An 18,428-nucleotide genomic window follows, 5' to 3' on the forward strand; every position below is an offset into this window, starting at 1 on the left:
TGAAGTTCATTTCCATTTCACGGACGCGTACCACAGTAGATAACGTCATAAAAACCAACTACCCCACGTTAACAGCGAACGTATAAACACTTGTAAAAACGTAAAAGTAACACATACACTTACAGTGTCAAAATAAAGCTATATAGGCTACGACTTGAAAAAAGTACGTGCAAAAAATAGGCGCCTGCCCAAAGTCGACACAGTTAAAGTATAGCGTGAACAATCCCACAAATAATCGCAAAAATTGCATCCAACATCTGCAATGCTTACATTTTAAAAGGAAATACTTTCGTCCTGCTTGTAGAGCTTTTCGCTTATATTTCTTAGTACTTTTTGTAAAAATGAAATCGAAAAGCTCTACACCAAGGGGTACGTGTACGTGTACCCCTTGGTGGTCCGAAGCACCAAAGTGGGGGTTACGACGTGCCGTGTGAAATTATGCGCTGTTTACGTATATTTGTGAAGAATGCGTAATTTACGAAAAGCAACAACAAAAAGGACATTAATAAATTGACAGTTTTTTTTTCCTACTTTTACAATTTTATTTGCCTCCGTCGGCCATTGTAGGCAAGGGGTACTAGAATATTTCAGGGCACGAGCGCTAAAAAGGTCAAGAAACACTGTTCTACACTTTACTATCGCGGCGTATCACCCCGACCCAATTTAGAAGAGTGCTGCGTTTTCTGGAAGCGTTTTCGTTGTTGCAAACATTAAAAAAACAAATAATGTGGATTCACATCAAACCTGTCGGTGGTAAAAATGTTCTTGGACATACTTAAACCAAACAAAGAGCAGCAACCAAGTGTCTTTACAAACTATAACGCTAAAGGTGCCCGTCGAACGTCCCGTGACGTCATCACGACATCGTTACGTCATGTTGGTTGTTGAGATCCCTGCGACTAGAGCCTTCTCTCGTTCGTGACGCTCCTGGAGTGTTCTAAGCATGTCAAGGTCGAATCCTTCGTCTTGGTCACGTGGGTCGGGCCTTGCGCTCTGCTGCTCCTCGTGGCGGACTTGCTGTTGTGCTTTGGGCTTGGGAACTTGCCGAGCGTATTCAATCGCCTAGTTAAAAGTGGAAAATATAGCCTTGACGATCGTAAGTTTGTCTCTGTGTGTAGAGAAGTCCCCGGCAAAACGCAAATCGTCAAGAGTAGGGTTCAAGAAAATTACAAAAAAAGTGTTGTTACACTTGTACCATGTTTTTTGTACCATGGGACATAGCTCTGAAGATTCAGAAGTCAAGTGAAGATATTGAACTGAAATAGTCATGAACGTTTAGTTTTTAAATACCGTTGAAAATCTAAATAACTCCTCTACAAATGTTTATTTATCAATTTCATAGCCACGTATAGTAAATCGCAAGAATCCAATTTAACCATATGCTTAGGACGAACGAACATCTTCAAAAGCGATGAAAATGTAAACAAAAATAGAGACGGCGTAGACAGTTCGAACACTTCAGTTAACTTAATTAATCAAACGCTCCTTACCCTTTTCCGCTTCTCGTTTCGCTCCCGTCGCTGTTCCTCGCTGTCGGCTCCCACCACGAAACGCTGCTGCTGTTCGACTATGACGTCATCATCTTGGCCCGCCTTCAGTGACGCGACCGCCGCGCTGCTCTTGTGCTGCTGACGGATGAATTCGGCGTACTTGCGCGCCCGCTCCACCTTACCCATCTGTACAAAACAGAGTATGTTCAAAGGGGCCTTGTGATTTGTTTATGAACCCATCGAGCAAGGTTGCGCGGTATTGGGATCGTCGGGTACTTATCGGCAGATCTAAACTACAGCAATCGCCCAATTGTAACTAGGGACGCCCGATACTCAGACTGCAGTAACACTATCTAAAACAGAAGGTAAAGGGAAGGAAGGTATGTGAGAGAGAGTGTCATTGTTTCTCAACCAATGGGTCATGACTAATTATTGAGTTGTTTAATTGGGTTTTGTCGTCGACTGCACTAGTTTATTTATTGGGATTATTTGAAAGCTCATATTAATCAAATTTGGGTTTATAAAGAATTTATGTCGCCTATGACAGATTAGGCCCATCCACATGACTCCGATATTAAATGAAACAGTTATTATATCAGCAGTATATATGTACTTTGGAATCAGTGCCTTTACGTTTCTTCCCAAAAACAACATTGGGCACATTTATAAAGTGACACTGTTCGAATTTTACCAAAATCTACAGACCTTTTGTTTGGCTGATATTAGATCGGGACCTAAGCCACCGAGGTTGAGATCCCGTTTCAAGTTCTTGTAATCCTCCAGCGTGTATTTCTGCAAGGCGAACAAAATGTAATGCATACCTTATGAAAATGCTGGAAATTTTAACTTAAAATATTTCGTTTTCATTCCAACCACGACCGGACATAACAATAGCATCAATGGTCGGGAGTTTGTTTTTCAATATTCTACTTTTATCATGTAGTTGTGGGCCGCTTCATAACCGTACATTCATTGTACTGTATTTAAAAAGTTGGTGTGGCGAAGAGTTTATGTCGATGACCCCCCTTCCCCCAGAAGCAAATTTCTTCAGCTTTATTTACATATATTCATCTCAAAAACACTTGCATACTATACTATACTATACATGCCGTTATTTCAAGTAGTATTTGAATCTGTGTTTGGCGCCCCATGCGTCACATAATGGAAGAGGTACTAACTTAAAACAAATAACGTACTTTTTCTATTAGACATATTCTAAAAAAGTTTGCCTACGATGGTATATTAAATATATTAAAGGAGTTTCGGTGGTACCTTGTAACCTGGCTTCTGCATTTGCTTAACGTGCTGCTGCAAGTAACTTCCCCGGTCGTCTTCCGAAATCCTAGGGGATGGAACGTGTTGCTGATGCGTGACGTGATGCCCGGAAGTGTCGCTTGACGTTCCCACGATAGGCGGAAGCAGCGGCACGCGCGCTGGGGCGACCTCGCCTGGTCAAGCAACAAACATTAGACGGTTATTTTGTGGTCTACTAGGCTAAGGTTGAGAGTTAATTAAAATGTGACCTTGTACAGCACACTTTTGAATTAAATTTGGGGAATATTTCAATTAAAATTTAGCAAGGTGAGCCATAATAAGAATTTCAAATCGAGCTTATTTAACTGTTTGAGATTTTTATGTTATTGTCGCCCTTTCGTATTAGGCCATTTCTGCATTATATCATGGCAAGTATTAAAAGGCAGCAAATGCGTTGTTTGTGTATAAATCTGTCGGTATAAAACCATGCGTTCAAGGCAACGCATTGTCTGAAACGACAAATACCCCTAAATCTGTAAAAAAAAAGCAAAAAATAAATTAAAAAAAGCAAAAAAATGTATTAGCCGCCGAATTAACAATCCTTGGCGTGTACGAAAAAAAAACAAGAAAAAAAACTAATAAATTGCGTTTAGGTGTAAGCTTTTTCTATGCCAAGAAATTATTCTCATCAGTGCTACCTTATTTACAGCGTCCAAAGCAGGGTTTTTAAACTTCCATGAACCGCTGCCCTTTCCAAAGACTCTTAACACTTTGTGGTAACCCTTGGACACATTTCGGAAAAATGCTTTACATAACGTCAACAGAGAGGCCTCCGATGTTATAATAAAAACGACTAACTGGCTCATAGTTAAATGAGATATTATACCTTTGTCCACGTTTGAAAAGTTCTGGTCTCACAGAAAACACGACATATTTACCTGGGTGGGTCGTACTCCAAATGTACTGGGTCTCCTGCGACGATTGCTCGTACCTCGTCTGCACGAAGGCCCCAGGGGGCAGCGCTCCGTTGGTGGGGGGCAGGGGTACCGGGTACCTGTAGATGTTGTTCTGCTGCCCCACGGGTAAAGGGATGCGTGACTGGGGGCTAGGGGGCCCGTACAGTACGGGGTCAAAATTGACCCTCTTTTTCAGATAGCTGTTGCTGCGTTTAGCCATGGAAGGGTCCGAGGAGGAACGCAGTCTAGGGGAAGCCCCGTCTCCGTAATGGAACCCCTCGGCGATGTTTCTGGGGCTCAGGGGGTTTTCCGGCTTCGGGGGCAGCGCCATGATGCGCTCCTCAGAGGGGGGACTGCGCTCGTAGCGCCTCCGGTATGCCTGAAAAAAATAACGGAATTTCATTTAGTAACTCGCGGTTTAAATATATGGCAAAGGTGCCGTTGCGCTTTAGTTTAGTCTATTTTTATATTTGGTTTTGTACCAGGCAATGTCCAATTTAAATTTGGTGGTTCCTTAGCTTTATAAATCTCTAAACCTTTGTTGCTTTCCTTACAGTATTAACATCAACCTTATTTAAAGTCTGCTGTGACCATATGCAGTTGTTGCAAGGTATAAAACTGTAGTTTCCGTACTAAATTATAGTGCTACGAAATGTGATGAAATCAATTGAAATTTGTCGTAATCTGACAGTGAAAAAACAAAACGGGCTATAGTGACAGCCAATTTTTTCTAGCCGTTTGCTCATAAGGAACAGAATACCGATTGAAAAACAGTCGGTCACTGATTGTTTCCGAAAAGCATCTCGAGCGATTTGAAAAACAGCGCTTAAAGATCTTCAGCAAGATTTACAAAAAACACTGCCAACGTTTACCTGCATCAGAGGACTGGCTTTCGCTGCCGGCTCGTCATAACCCTGCCTTCCGCGCTGCTGCTGCTGCTGTTGATAATAAGGGCGCCCAGCCGCCTCGGCGTAGTAGTACTTCTGTTCCGCGTAGCCCGACCCCCACGAGGCGTCATAGGGGTCCGCGTCCGAGTAGGGACTTTCCTCACTGCCTTGATAGTTGTAGTGAGGATTGGACTGGCCCGTCGCAAGCTGGGCGATCCTTGCGTGCTGACGAAGCTGCTGCTGTTGGTGTTGTTGGGGGGAAACGAAGTGATCCGCAGAGCGTCTCGGGTCGTGTTGTTGGCGGGGAGCAAAGGCCGGGTGAGCGCTGAAGTCGTTCTCGTCGGCCGCAAGTGGGTGGTCGAGGCTGTCGCGGGCATGTCGAGGCGGGCTGATCCTTCCTGTAGAGATTTTTTGTTAATGGTTTGTTTTTTTGTTTCTACGGGTTTGGTTTCGGGTACAGGCAAAATAAATTTAGGAAGGATTTTTCTAATGAAATACTAAGTAGCTGCAATTCAGAGTGCATAAGACAGGTGGATAGCATAAGTGTTCACATAAGTTTTAGTTGGTTTTTATTAACAGCACCACGGCCAACGCAGCTGTTAATGTATAAAATCCTGACAATTTTATTATTTTTCTTATTTACAGGCGCCGCTTTAATTCTTTTCAAAATCCCTTCTTGACGCAATTATTTGGATTTTTTAAAATTCCTTAGCTTTCGCCCAAAGCACACAGTTGAACCACCCTGGTATTCCTTAAATGCATCACGCCATTAAAGATGTGTCAGGCAAAACACAGCTGGCACAAATCAAAGGCACCGATCATTGTTTCTTTAAGGATCTCTCAGCCTTAAACTCAAGTGCACTCACTCGGCGATCTTCGCTTGTCAAGAAGTGCGTCCTCCGGATCAAATGGAGGCCTCCGAGCATCTTCCGAAGTGTTGCCGACCTCCCGCAGCGTCCTCCTCTGCTGCACGGACTTCGATTTGCCTCCTCTTTTCACCTTGGCTTCTTTTATTTCCTTTAGCCTTTGAGCCTGCGCCAAGGAAAAAAAATCGGTAGTAGCGATGGTTTGGCATATTGCGTACGCCCTATACGTTGTGAAAAAGACTATCACCGATGAGATACGTCTAGTTATCGCGGGCAGAAATTATCATGGACTGGCGGCTGTTGATTTAAAAGACAAAAGGTTTTCAGTTTAACTGTTGTCTTTATCGCGTCTCAAATCCCTGATTGTGGCCACATTCTTTCAACCTGTTTGATTTCGCCATTGTATGCCAGAATATGACACAAAAAATTTGTGAGCGCCGTGACGTACTATTACGTTTTCGAGACTAGCGGACAGCAAAGCCAATAGTCACCGTGCTAGCACAAACAATACTGGCTGTGTAGTAAGATTACAACGATTAAATAAATCATTACCCATAAGGAAGAGCAAATCAATTATATATATAATCTACGATCTTTACAAAATACCTAAAATATTAATTTCAGTTGCATGCTTTGAACCAGGACTGTCAAGTAGGAGTCAAACTCCGGACTTAAGTAAGACTACCCGAGTCCCGAATCCGACGTGCGATAAACAACACAGAATTACGAAACTGCCGCCGATGCCGCAAACTGTAAATTGTAGAGATACAATAGCGTGTGGCAACCACAATCTGTTAGTGGTTGAATTAGATTGCTGAATATGTAAGTATTTGGAAACAAATTCTGTACTCGACGAAATCGGCACATTTGACCGTATTCGGGTTAATTTTGTTGCCTGGAGTCGACTCGGGTTGTTTTTAACCGACTCCGCAGCCCTGCTTTAACCCTTCCAAAAGCAAGTGCAACTTTTGGGACCAACTTTCTTTATTTCATGGCTGATTTCTAAAAACTGCAAAATCCAAAGTCACGTTTTTTTTTAAAAGTTACTGACGGGCTGTGTTCATTTTTTTAATTAAAGTAAATGAAACGTTGGGCAGCACCTGTTGGATCCAAGCGTCTTCAACTTCTACCTCCCCAAGGTTTTCGTCGCTAACTCTTCTCTGGATGCGTTCAAAGATCTCGGCCGGATTTTCTTGATGCTGCAAATAAATAGGAACGTTAACACGAAGATTAATTTATGATTTAAATTGTAAAGCAGTGGAAGCCTCGGCGGTTGGCAAACCTTCACGGTTTCATTGGAAGAGTTCCTGTGTGAATTTCATTGCAGAACTACAAAACAAGACCTAGAAATATAAGTGTGTGCCTTTTTGACTAACTGGTATTTAACAGGTTACCACTTCATCTGGTATCAGCTTTTTGTGGGTTCGGCTTATTTCTTATATCCGAAACAGGATAATAAACCCTGTTTTAATGGTATGAACCTGTGCCTATTCCGGCTTAACTGTCGAGCGTCAAAAGGCATTTTTGTGAGTTTTCGAATAAATTTGAACGTTGCACATCATCCGAAAACTCTTAGAAATGAAACGGTAAATTCTTAAAACGTCGTTTATTTTACCCCTTCCATTCTGCCTATTTTCGTTTATGAGGTTACGCGCAGCCAACCCCGAGGACAATAACAACCACATTCCTTGTTTCCATTCAATATACTCACTACAAAACTGGTGTTATAAGCAGCACCTGGGATTTTGCGACGATGTCGTCGGTCTTGGGTCGCGTCTGCTGCTTTTGCTTTTCATTCGCCGCCCTCTCTTCCGCCACCTGCTGTTTCTTGAGCTTCGAGTGCATTTCGAGATACGAGGCCGAGTTGCTTTTGCGCCCGAGCCTGAAACGGTTTGAATTGTGGAAGTTAACAGTGTGCAAGGCCAGGTAAACGCCGCGATTTTTATTTCTAGGGAAGTTCTTAAACGTAAATGATTGAAAATGAAGTCAACTTAAGATACTGTTTTTAAACAATTTGGATTGATTAGGTCTTTTGGCCAAAATGACTTGACTTGACTTTAGCATTTGGGACAAATTACTTAGACTTTCGTTTTTATACATTAACATGACTTGGGAATTAAGTTCTTAAAAATAATTATTATACACCGCGATTTTTATTTCTAGATGAGAGTACATACGTTACAATGACTTAAGTTAAATGAATAAGTTACACTTTTGAAATAAATTTATTGGATTAATTTTCTTGGCGAAAATAACCTGACCGAAGTATTTCGGATAAATGACTTAACTTGGACTCAATGTATTCTGCAAACCACATGACTGGGGCTTAAATATTATAAACATTACTTGATTACAACACTGCTTATTGCCACGGCCATTGTTAGTGTTTGTTAATGTATGGCATTGATGCACGTCAAAATTATTTAAATGGTCGAATGTAAACTTATCTGCCTATATGTAAAAAACATAGTTTTTTAATTAATATTTTCAACGAATTTACCTAACACGTGACCTTATTGGCTTAATTCAGTTAATTACCTTATTTTGTTCATTTCGATGTAATCCTTATCGCGGTTAGATTTCGGGGCTTTGGGGGGCGTTGGAGCGTGCGCCCTCATGTGGATTGTTCGTCGGTGTTTCGGAGCCAAGGCAGAGTCGCTAGCATAACCGCTAGGGGGCGCCATTGGAGACTGATCTGCATTATAAATACTTTGTCATATGGGTAGATCAAGGCACCTTTGGGGTCCAACGTCATGGAAATACTAAATATTTATGTTTTTACTTAGATTCTTTCATAGGTGTAGTTTATTGGTTTACTTAAATTACCTAAATGAACAAATTTAATAGCGTATAGCTATGTCTTTTAAAACTAAAACGTTCGGCATACGCAACGACTAACCATCACTGCAAACCCAGAATTATTCGTTGGTCAAGGGGAAAAAATAATGCCATAGGCATAGAGTTTATATATAGGAAAAAAATCTGTACAATACTAGATCACCGGCGTAAAAAAGAGCAAAACTGGATAACACGTATTTTAGACCTAAAAAGAACTAGCACTATAGTCCAGCTCCGCGACTGTCGCTATGATTGTCCATGCGTATTAAGATCTGCATAAAAATGGATACATATACAGTGATTAATAATTAAATTGGTGCTGAATAATTTAGCAAAGCAACCTTTAGTTCGCGTTATAAAATTGTGGTCATAAACAAAGAAAAAAAACAGAAAAAAAAACTGAACAGTGCGGTTTACCATGAATAGTTTCACAATATTTGTCATGAATTACGTTTAAATTTTATTTTTCGGAAGACTTAAAGACGGATTTTTTTCTCAAAAATCCTTACTGTTTTGGCGGATCGGTCGCTATGGAAAGATTCAAAACTAGCTCTAAATTTTCTAACACTGCTGTGCAACTACTTCTTCATGCGTACCAAAAAGTAAAAAATATTAATCAATGTCGGCGTGGGGCAACCCCTATAGCATTGTCAACCCGTAAAAACTGTCATAGCGAGAGACACCCGCTGTGAAATCAAACAAAACAGACCTACATCGACGTTGCGCCTCAAAGTACGGACGCAAAGACAGCTGTTTCGCAAAGGGTCACAGAAAGCTCAAATTTCTTAAAATTACACTTGCAAAAATATTTGATAGACAAATAGATACGAGGCCTTCTTATCGTTTTTCGTCTCCCATAACATGCAAATCCTACTACCACAAAAACACTCACAATTGTGTCTTTACTTACTGTGATTGGTCTGACGCGTAGCGGTTTGCTGTGCGTCCGGCGAGCTCTTTTCCGCTTTTCGGACATTCGGGTATGGTGCCGGGGGGTTGTGGTTCCGCGGGGATCCGGAGCTAGCGCCGCCCGGGACCCCTGGGCCGACGGGGGAGGGGGGTTCGAGATGACCTTTGGGCCTAAACTGCGGTGGCAAGTCTTCGGAAAACGGCTCGACCCCTACACAACGGGTTTTCGCATTAACTGCACTATTTTTATTTTGGTATCACAAAATACACAAAGAAAAAGCTTTAATGGTTTAATTTGGTCAAAGTGAATCCATACGATAAGTTAGGGAGACACTTAAATTGTTTTCTTAAAACACTCAACTTGCACAGAACCGTTCTCAGTGGGGACAAGAAAGACTGGACGAAACACAGCTGCGCAAGCGCTTGTCAAAGATTTAAAGCTTACGAATATGGCAAAAAACGGCTACCATCTACTATTAAGCCAGTACCTTGCTTGTTCCAATGCCTTTCCAGCTCCAACATTCGTCGAAATTCTTGCTCGTACAAAGTGTTCATGTTCTCAAGTTGCGCCGAGTCGGTACTGTGTCGGACCAGTGAATCGCTAAGCAATTAAGCACAACTCGTAAAAAGCAAAGAAAACAGGTGCAGGGGTTACAGTAAGGTGCTGGTCGTTTTAAAAATTAGATTTAAACTAGCTCGGTTTAAACTTTCTGACTCAGTCAAGGTTATATAACGCCAGTTGTCCACTAATTGCACTTAAAGCGTTGCTGTTGACGAAAACAAAAAAAAATATCCAAATAATGGAATTTGTATCGGTATTTATTCAGGATCGAACACAGAATTAACCATTTGTTTTCAATATATGCTCTGTAGTCCTTTTCAAAATATAGATATTTAAAAAGCCTAAATTAATTTGATATCGAATGGCATTGACACCAGTACCACCCTGGCATCGGACGAGTATCGACAAAATCACTTGGTATCGCGTATCGGCTCTGATCCGATTTCATTGTACATACCTAGTATATATTGCACTTGCTCATTTAACCATTTAGATTCAACGATTCCAGTCTATACATTGACACGGCGCTGAGGCAAAGCAAAGCACCCTATACGCACCGACAATGTTTACTCACCCGTCGGTGTGTTGAGTCGATGTACTATTGTTCGTTCTGTTGTCTTCGTCGGCAGCGTCTGACCTGGGTACAAGCGTTACGTGAGAGAGGCCAAACACATGGCGGCTTTTACCGACACAACGGTGAACTGTATTCGTTAAGCAAGGGACGCTTGGATTTCTTTTTGAGATTTAATGAAACAAAACAAGCAAATTGATAAAGATGCCGATTGGGAATATGAAAAGGAGGGCAGAGCCAAGGTTATTAACTCGGCAAATTGTCTGTGTGTGAATCTTCTATTGTAATTTAGATTCACTTCAATGTAAAGTTGCTTGTTCTAACAGAATGTAGCAAGCATTGTCGTACGTTTGTTTCTCGACTCGCTCCCCTCTGAATCTGCGTAGCTTATTGGTATAGAACTATAGAGCGATGGTCTCGGTATGGTCGGAGGTTGGGAGTTCGAACCTCACTGCAGGCTGGTTGTTATTCTAGCCTGACCAGCTTTTATCATTGATCGACAGATTTGGTTAGCCTGCAAAGCCCGGGGCTATCTGTGTTACGCGTTAAAACCATTTAAAATCGAAAATAAAGATCTGCAATATTTGGGCACAGGGAGTAAAAAATACGAAATAAATATGCTTGGTTTCAGGATGAAATACCTCACTTGGTCGTATTTATACAACCTGTAGTTTGTACTACCTGGAAATGCCTCAACCCGGCAAAGTATATAATCCTGGTATACACTTGTTTTTTTTTTCTGTGCACCAACTAGTAATAGCTAGTCAACCTCTCAGTATCCTTACAAAAGACAGGTCAGTCTACTGTAGTGCATGGTTTGAAAACATTTCTGTCCACATTACCCAACAAAAACAACGGCAGAATATATTGCACCTTCATCAATGCAAAAACTACTGTCTGTCAAAACGCTATTCTTGCACTTAATGGGATCACTTCAAGGCGTGGCCCTAATTCGCAAGACTCAGTTCTTTCCGGTCATTCATCGGCGAATATGCCAGCACCTGTCCACCTTTGTTACAAGGAATAACAAAAACCCAATCGAAGCACGTAGCCATCACACGGCCCCTGTTGAAACGCTAATCAGTAACATAATACGCGCGACGACATATAGCATTGCGCAGGGCGGCGCTGGATACAATTGGCATCACGAATTCACCCGGCCTGATTGAGTTCACCAGGCCCGTTCGAATCGCGGAATATCAGTCGGATGTTTTTCTGACTTGTGTTGACAAAACAGGTATTGGGCTCCTCCCTTACAAGAAAGCCTTGATTGCGCTACCACAGTTTCGTCGCTTAAGTTTGAACGCAGAACATAAGCGTTCAGGTGCTATACCTTTCAACAAGCAAAGCAAAGCTATCAATTGGGGTCAGACACTACTTAAAAATACTAAAATATATATATATATTATTTAACTATTAACAAGCATTGTTGCCCTTTTACACCAATGACAATGAAAATTTACTTCTTTACTTTATGTATGGATTGTGTATTAAACATATAAAACAACCCTTTCATTTAAAGCAAGAATATTTTTGAATTTGGTAATCTACGGTAGATAACTCGAAAGTTTCACTTAATTCCCCTTTCTGAGGTTTGCTGTAGTGACCTATGCTATTGCAAGCAATCTCATTTCTGTTCCTACTCTAACTTGACGACCTGATGTTATATTGATACGGAGCCGTTAAGTTGGTCCCATAGTGTTTGATCCTACTTTGTAATCAGCACATGTGAATATTAATTTCAATCTCTTTATATAACGGACAGATATTTCTACTAATTATGTGAATTTGCAACAAACAAATGCACTCTACCTCGCTGGCGACAATTCGTTGTTGTGTATGGTGATGGCACCTCCCGAAGGTTGCGCCTGCTCTTTATGTTCTGGCGCATAAACGGCCTCCCCTGACTCAAGATCGGGAGTTGCAGGGATCCTGACAGTATATGAGGTTTATTATGTTTTCCTTTAACACATCAAGAGAATGTTTAGTTTTGCTTACAAAGTTAGTAAAAGTTTCTAAAAGATGTGTTGTGGCAAACTTACGTTACTGTTATTGGTTATAAATAAGGAGTTTGAACCATATGCGCCTTATGCAAATCTTGATAGCTGCGGCATTTTTACAGAGGTCAACGCTATTGTCTTAAATCCTTGAGGTCATAACTACTACTACAGATTACAACAATAAAATGCATATTCCTTGGAATCGGATTAGGCTGGTTAGCTATCTAAAAAATGACGATTTTTTATGAAGGCTTACACACTTTGTTGCCTTCTTTTTGATATTGTTTTATGCGTAATTTTTTTCAACTCAAAACGATGGGAGACTTACATATTTTGAAAACTATAACAGCCTTAGGTTCGCGAAGATGACTAAATGTTTGTTTAGTTTAGGCTGCAAAACACGGCATTCACAGTTTTAACAAAACTGTTGTCAACGGTTTTCGAGAAATAGTTAAATAAAACTACCTCGGAGCGCTCCTAAAATCGATGACCATCGGAGGTTCAATTTCTTGACGTCCAACAGTTGTCGTTGGTTTCTTGCCGTTATCCATGTCGTTTCGCCACTCAGGGTCGTACCTCAGATGAGCGTAGGGATCTGGTTGGTGGCTACAACAAAGTCAAAATATAACACTTTGGTTAACTGTACCAGGCAAAGGAATATTTTGAATTTCGATAATTACTGGCACCATTTTTCAATCGTCGTTCGCCTGTTAAGTGACACTTTAAGTAATATATTTACATCTGAATTTATTGTTTTTTCTTTTGTTCCAATAGACCACATTATTTGACAGTTAAATTAACCGAATCGAAACAGGTTCTTTATTGTATTTTCTACTAACTTTACTGCTACTGCAGATCTTTGATCAAAATTAAACATTCCACACTGCGGGTTAACTTTCAAATCGGGCAACATTATAGTTACCAGAATAATATATTTCAGATATGATAGTTTCTCCTGCCATCATAAACATGCAAATATAATCTAGATGGTAAACTTTATCTGACAAGGGCCAAGCAAACCAAGAAATCTGTATGACTTTAGCCACTAAAAATATCTGACTCTCTTTGGAAACGATTCGAATCTTCAACCAATATACGTGAACACCTCGAAACATAGCTTCCTGTCATTTTCTCGCCGCAAAAACCTTGCCGTCTGCTTTACAAAGTGACCACTCAAACCTAAACAACTTAGCCGCACTAACCTGTCGCGAGTTTTTCTTTGCGGGCTTGCAGAATCCTGATCAAGCTGACTTTCGTCGTCCAGCGAATCGTCCACGACTACAGTGCGAATGTCGTCGTTGTCCGAGTCGTCGTCTTCGTTGAAATCCGCGCTGAACCGAACAGCGCCTGGCGCCTTGTGCGAAAGCGACAGGGAATCCTTCACAGTGGAAAGCTTGCCTGAAGTCGCTGACGATTGCTGGCGATTAGCGTTTTTCGACGCGTCGGAGTCCGCTTGCGAGCTTTGTCTGCTCTCTGCGATCGCGAAATCATAAAACGCGTCAAAAATGGGAGTGTTTGAGCGTCGGCATTGTCACACCATGGCGCTTCGGGCTATGCGATCGCCATTTGTGCAATACGTCAAGACAAAAGTAACGATTAGTAGTACGCGATCACCAATAATTATACACACAAAGTAACGCGATAAGGCGAGCCTCAAGACCACACCGTGCTTTTTTCTGGTTTTATCCACTTGCCTGTTACATGAAGGCCGTTGGTCTGGGCGTGTGTGGGAGATAACGACTTCTTGACTGTCGGTATTGTCTTTGGCGTGTTGAGCTTCTACACGAAAAAGGGGGCAATATAGGAAATCCTGTATTGGCCATTTTGCTTGTAAAGCGGTAAAAATACGACTAGTTAATGATTAACTTTAACCATTTATATAGGTAAGGATAGTATAACATGAAGCAGCCAATACACTATCATTTTAAGGTGGAACAATCCCTGTTGGCATCATAATGTTTAAGATTATTTCTCATTATTGAGGTTCCTAGCATAGTTTACTTTACATTGTTTATTTAACATTTGGTTTCACCCTATTACATTGTTTGTTAAAATTAAACAAAAATGCACAATGGGCTTATTTTAGGACTAGTCACATACTATTGCCTTAACTATTGCACACTTTTTATTGTAAATATAAGGAATGGAAAATCATGTTCAAGTTTTTAACAAAGATTATCAAAACAAAATTAATCAATTGCTACGCAACTGCTTTAGACCTATTTTATATAGTGAAAACATTACCTATTAGTATTAGAACTTTCTCATGATGAAATAAAGCGTGATTGTTTCGTAATTTTTAAAATAGTTTAAGATAATAATATCAATAAAGACTGTTTCGTTTTTCACGCGTTGAAAACAAGCAAGCAAAATTTATAACATTTGGACGAAGCGCAAAGTCAAAATCTAAAAAAAAACACTACATATTTGGTTCCATTGTAAATGTAGGTACTAACGTTTATAATAAACATATCAATTTTTTTTAAAGATGCCCTGTTGGTAAAAATCAAATCGGAATGTCATGTGATTGGTTTTGGATTCTGGCAATTAACATAAAATTATCGAACATAAGAATACAGTTTTTAATTAGGATAAATTATGGAAACCTACACACCTGTTTCTTAACATTAGATTGATCGTAAGAAGCTTCACTCAACCTATCCAGACTTAAATGAAGCTGGGCTTGAATACTTTTGGTCATTTCAAACTGCTTCTTAGAGCTGCCATCACCTCGATGGGGAATCACTTGAATAGGGCATAGCATAAAGTTATAATCACAACACTGATTCATCTTAAATCATCAAAGTAGAAACAAAAACTTATTTAGATAAGAATGTGGATATTTTTTAATGTTTGTTGACTGACCAGGGGTGTTTTCTATCTCAATAATTTGTGGTAGACATTGCAAAATGGTGGATCTTGTAAAAAAAAGCTAACGTTGAAATGTTAGCAAACAAGGTAACTCAATAAGGCTTTCAGCAGTAACAACAAATGCAGCACCCGGTGCCAGGTTTGAATACAGCCCTATCAAAACCTCAATATAGCTATTGATCTATGTATGCAGTCTTTAACCCAAGTGCTTGAAGTTTCACAAAGATCTAAGATCATCACTTTTCAACAGGTAGCCTAAATTTAGCAATTTAATAAGTTGGAGAAAATAGACTTATATATATATATGTGAGAATTATGTGGACCAGGTCTTAGTTTTATGGGTTTAAACTTAGTTTTATGGGTTTAAAGGAAAAAGTTATTTCAACGGCTGTTGTGCTTACCGTTACCATTACATGCTGCATGCATATGTATTATTTAAACAAATGCAGCACATTTAAACATTTAGGCTTTAATTTAAAATACATACATTTTAAATAGTGTACAAAGCAGTATCTTACCTCTTGTTTTTTGACTTGAGTAGTCGTCTTCATTCAGGCTATCCCGATAAGGTTCGTGATTATGGTGGACATTTACTTGTGTCTTTTTCAAACTTCTACCACTGTTGGTCATAAATTCACTTTCATTTTCCACTGGGTGTGGCTGAGGTAACCCAATCCTGTAGGTTCCCTGTAATTAAAAAAAAAGATTAAATATGTGAGTGTTTTACAAGCAAGTCTTTACAATACTGAAAACTACTACAGGTGTATAGGCTACTGATACAACTTGAACTGAACATTGTCTTTTCCATAATATTTATAAAATCTATTTTTACAGAGAATGTTACACCAATTTACAAAGATGTTAGATAGCTATGTATTAACTGAGATTAAAAGAGGACATTTTACTAATAAATTGGCAAGTTGTAGGCAGCTACAACTTATAATTTAATATTATTTTAAAGCAATTGAACAATGTAAAAATAAAGTTATTTTGCTAGCAGATTGTTCTACGTTTGATTAGGAATTAATATTAGTTAAAACTTATTTATGTAACCAATCTTTTATTATACTTACCTCATTATCTTCTTCGTTTATATTCTCTAAAAAATCTGATGAAATCATCATACAAAAATAAATGTTGGTAATGTGTTAAAAGGCTACATAAAAATGCTAATTGTTCCTGGAAAAAAAAGAATTTGAGTTAAATTTATGTACTAGAATCCTACCACATTTCAATACGGGGGTTTATAGTGCTAACAATATTTGTGTTAGAGTTAGCGTTTAGGTGAGTCAAGTATTATTATTATATTGATTCTTACATATTTATGCCTTCCTTGCAATTTCAACTTTGATAACTGGTTTCGTCAGTATTAAAATAAAGTGGTAGGATTCTAAACCAGCGCCAATTTATGTCCTACGGATAATCAACCCAGCTTAAAGGTAAACTTTTGGTGCTGGTCTAGAATCCTACCACAACTAATAAATCACCGCACAATATTTGGGTTAGGGTGCGAGTTAGCGTTTGGGTGTGGGTGGGTCAAGTATTGTTATATTCATTATTTAATAATAATACTTGACCCACCCTAACCCAAACGCTAACCTGCACCCTAATCCAAATAATGTGCGTTGTGGTAGGATTCTAGACCAGCGCCAAACTTTTCGTTTTAAACAATTTTACCCGTCGACATTTATTGCTTTTTAGTATTTAAGAACAACGAAATTGAAAAGGTTAGCGTGCGGACCCTAACAACATTCAAAAACAAAGTAACAGCGCATAGGGCGTATCAAAAATTTGCTTTACGCTTGATTGACAAAACGAATTTTTATTTAACAATATTAGTTTTTAACATCAATTAAAAATTCCTTTAAACCAATTTTAATGTTAAAAAATGTATTTACTCAAAAAGGTCTGTTTTTTTATTTGTTTGGTATGTTATTGACCAAGAAACCGTTTTTATTTTTATGTGACCACAACGACAGATGTTCGCAATTATAAACGCATGAATCTACAACTGCAAAGAAACGGTTGCATCTTGGTCATTCCAGAACCAGATTTGATATCATATTTTCGTAAAACAGTATGGTTTGTGTTTATTCTCCCTCAAAACTGAGTTTATTTTATAAAAATGCAATAAATTTAGTGCTCAACAACACAAGTAATAAATTTTGGGTAAATTAGCCTACCCACATTTAACAAAAAGTACATTTGCGTTTAGGCAAAATAGCGTACAGCTACAATCAGCAGGCGCGGATCCTAGGATTTTGTTTTGGGGGCTATGACAGCAGGGAGTCGAACCGTTTGGCTTTTCCGGTTCAAGTTTCGCTTCAGGTTAAAGGATTTTTTTTTCGAAATCCGCTTCAGACCCGGTTTCGTATAAATTACAAGATCATTTAAGCCTAAAAATTTGGGTCAATAAATATAAAAACAACAAAGTTGTACCTCGTATTATAATCTAAGTTTCGTGTTGTATTAAAAAACAAGCAGCTCATTATTGAATTATCTAAAAAACAAAAGGCAACGTTCTAATATATATACTTTTTTTAATTAGATTTCCAACATGACATAACTTTACTCTGTGAAATACAAAAGTCGTGACGTCATGCTGAAGTGAACCGCTTTTTAATAGCTTCGGTTTAGGTTAAGGTTCAGTTTATGTTCGGCTCCTCAAAATATTACAAAAAGCAGGTGAGGTTCTGTTACAGTTCAAGAAATATTGGCCAAAACTTGTTCATAAAGTTCCGGTTCGGGTTCGGTTCGACTCCCTGCATAAAACTTTCTTTTATAGATGACGTCCCAAATTAACGTCACAGCGTTACGTCACAAAGTAATCTAAAGAGGAATGGACACCTGCCCCATGGATCTGCCCATGGTAACCATCTACTGGTAAACTAACTCGATCAAGGCGTGTAGTCTTTGTTTTCCTCTATTATGTATGATTGTAGATGTCTAACGCCAATAATTTTAGGTTCCTAACGATTATGGAAATAATAATGTTTGAAAAACAAATGTGGTAGGTTTACTTTATAAAATGTTGTTTTTTTTGTCGTAGTAAAAGTTTTACTTGGTTACTTACTAGCCCAGTGATTGGCCGTTACTCGTTATATTCTAAATCGAGTAGGCCATTTTGGAAAACGTTTTATTACTACCTTATGGCCTACACAAATAAACTTATTCACCAATGCACGATCGTTGTCTATTTTAAAACGACAATTCACTATTATATG

At 39.2% G+C, this 18,428-nt stretch overlaps 1 protein-coding gene across 1 annotated transcript; it reads right to left on the bottom strand.

Annotated features, from left to right (window-relative positions):
• Positions 1-525: 525 nt before the first annotated feature.
• LOC146169627 (uncharacterized) lies at positions 526-16,384 on the bottom strand. Its single transcript, XM_083386625.1, has 20 exons — positions 16,278-16,384; positions 15,723-15,891; positions 14,948-15,078; positions 14,028-14,112; positions 13,536-13,806; positions 12,799-12,939; positions 12,146-12,265; positions 10,337-10,399; positions 9,689-9,801; positions 9,202-9,411; positions 7,992-8,148; positions 7,191-7,335; positions 6,554-6,652; positions 5,454-5,619; positions 4,573-4,985; positions 3,683-4,079; positions 2,763-2,938; positions 2,196-2,282; positions 1,491-1,676; positions 526-1,062 (listed from the first exon to the last, which is right to left on the bottom strand). The coding sequence occupies exons 1-20, from the start codon at positions 16,326-16,328 to the stop codon at positions 868-870; spliced, it is 3,375 nt and encodes a 1,124-aa protein (XP_083242751.1). The 5' UTR covers positions 16,329-16,384; the 3' UTR covers positions 526-867.
• Positions 16,385-18,428: the final 2,044 nt, after the last annotated feature.

Source organism: Ascidiella aspersa, chromosome 1 (assembly GCF_963924565.1).
Source record: "Ascidiella aspersa chromosome 1, kaAscAspe10.2, whole genome shotgun sequence".
Taxonomy (NCBI): Eukaryota; Metazoa; Chordata; class Ascidiacea; order Phlebobranchia; family Ascidiidae; genus Ascidiella; species Ascidiella aspersa.

What these genes read in the sequence shown, in the direction of transcription:
- LOC146169627 (XM_083386625.1), bottom strand. Translation starts at nt 16,328, where the DNA reads ATGATGATTTCATCAGATTTTTTAGAGAATATAAACGAAGAAGATAAT. An exon ending in ATCGAAATGAACAAAATAAG is followed by an intron (nt 7,336 to 7,991) that starts GTAATTAACTGA and finishes AAACCGTTTCAG; the next exon opens with GCTCGGGCGCAAAAGCAACT. An exon ending in GAAACGAGAAGCGGAAAAGG is followed by an intron (nt 1,063 to 1,490) that starts GTAAGGAGCGTT and finishes ACTTTTAACTAG; the next exon opens with GCGATTGAATACGCTCGGCA.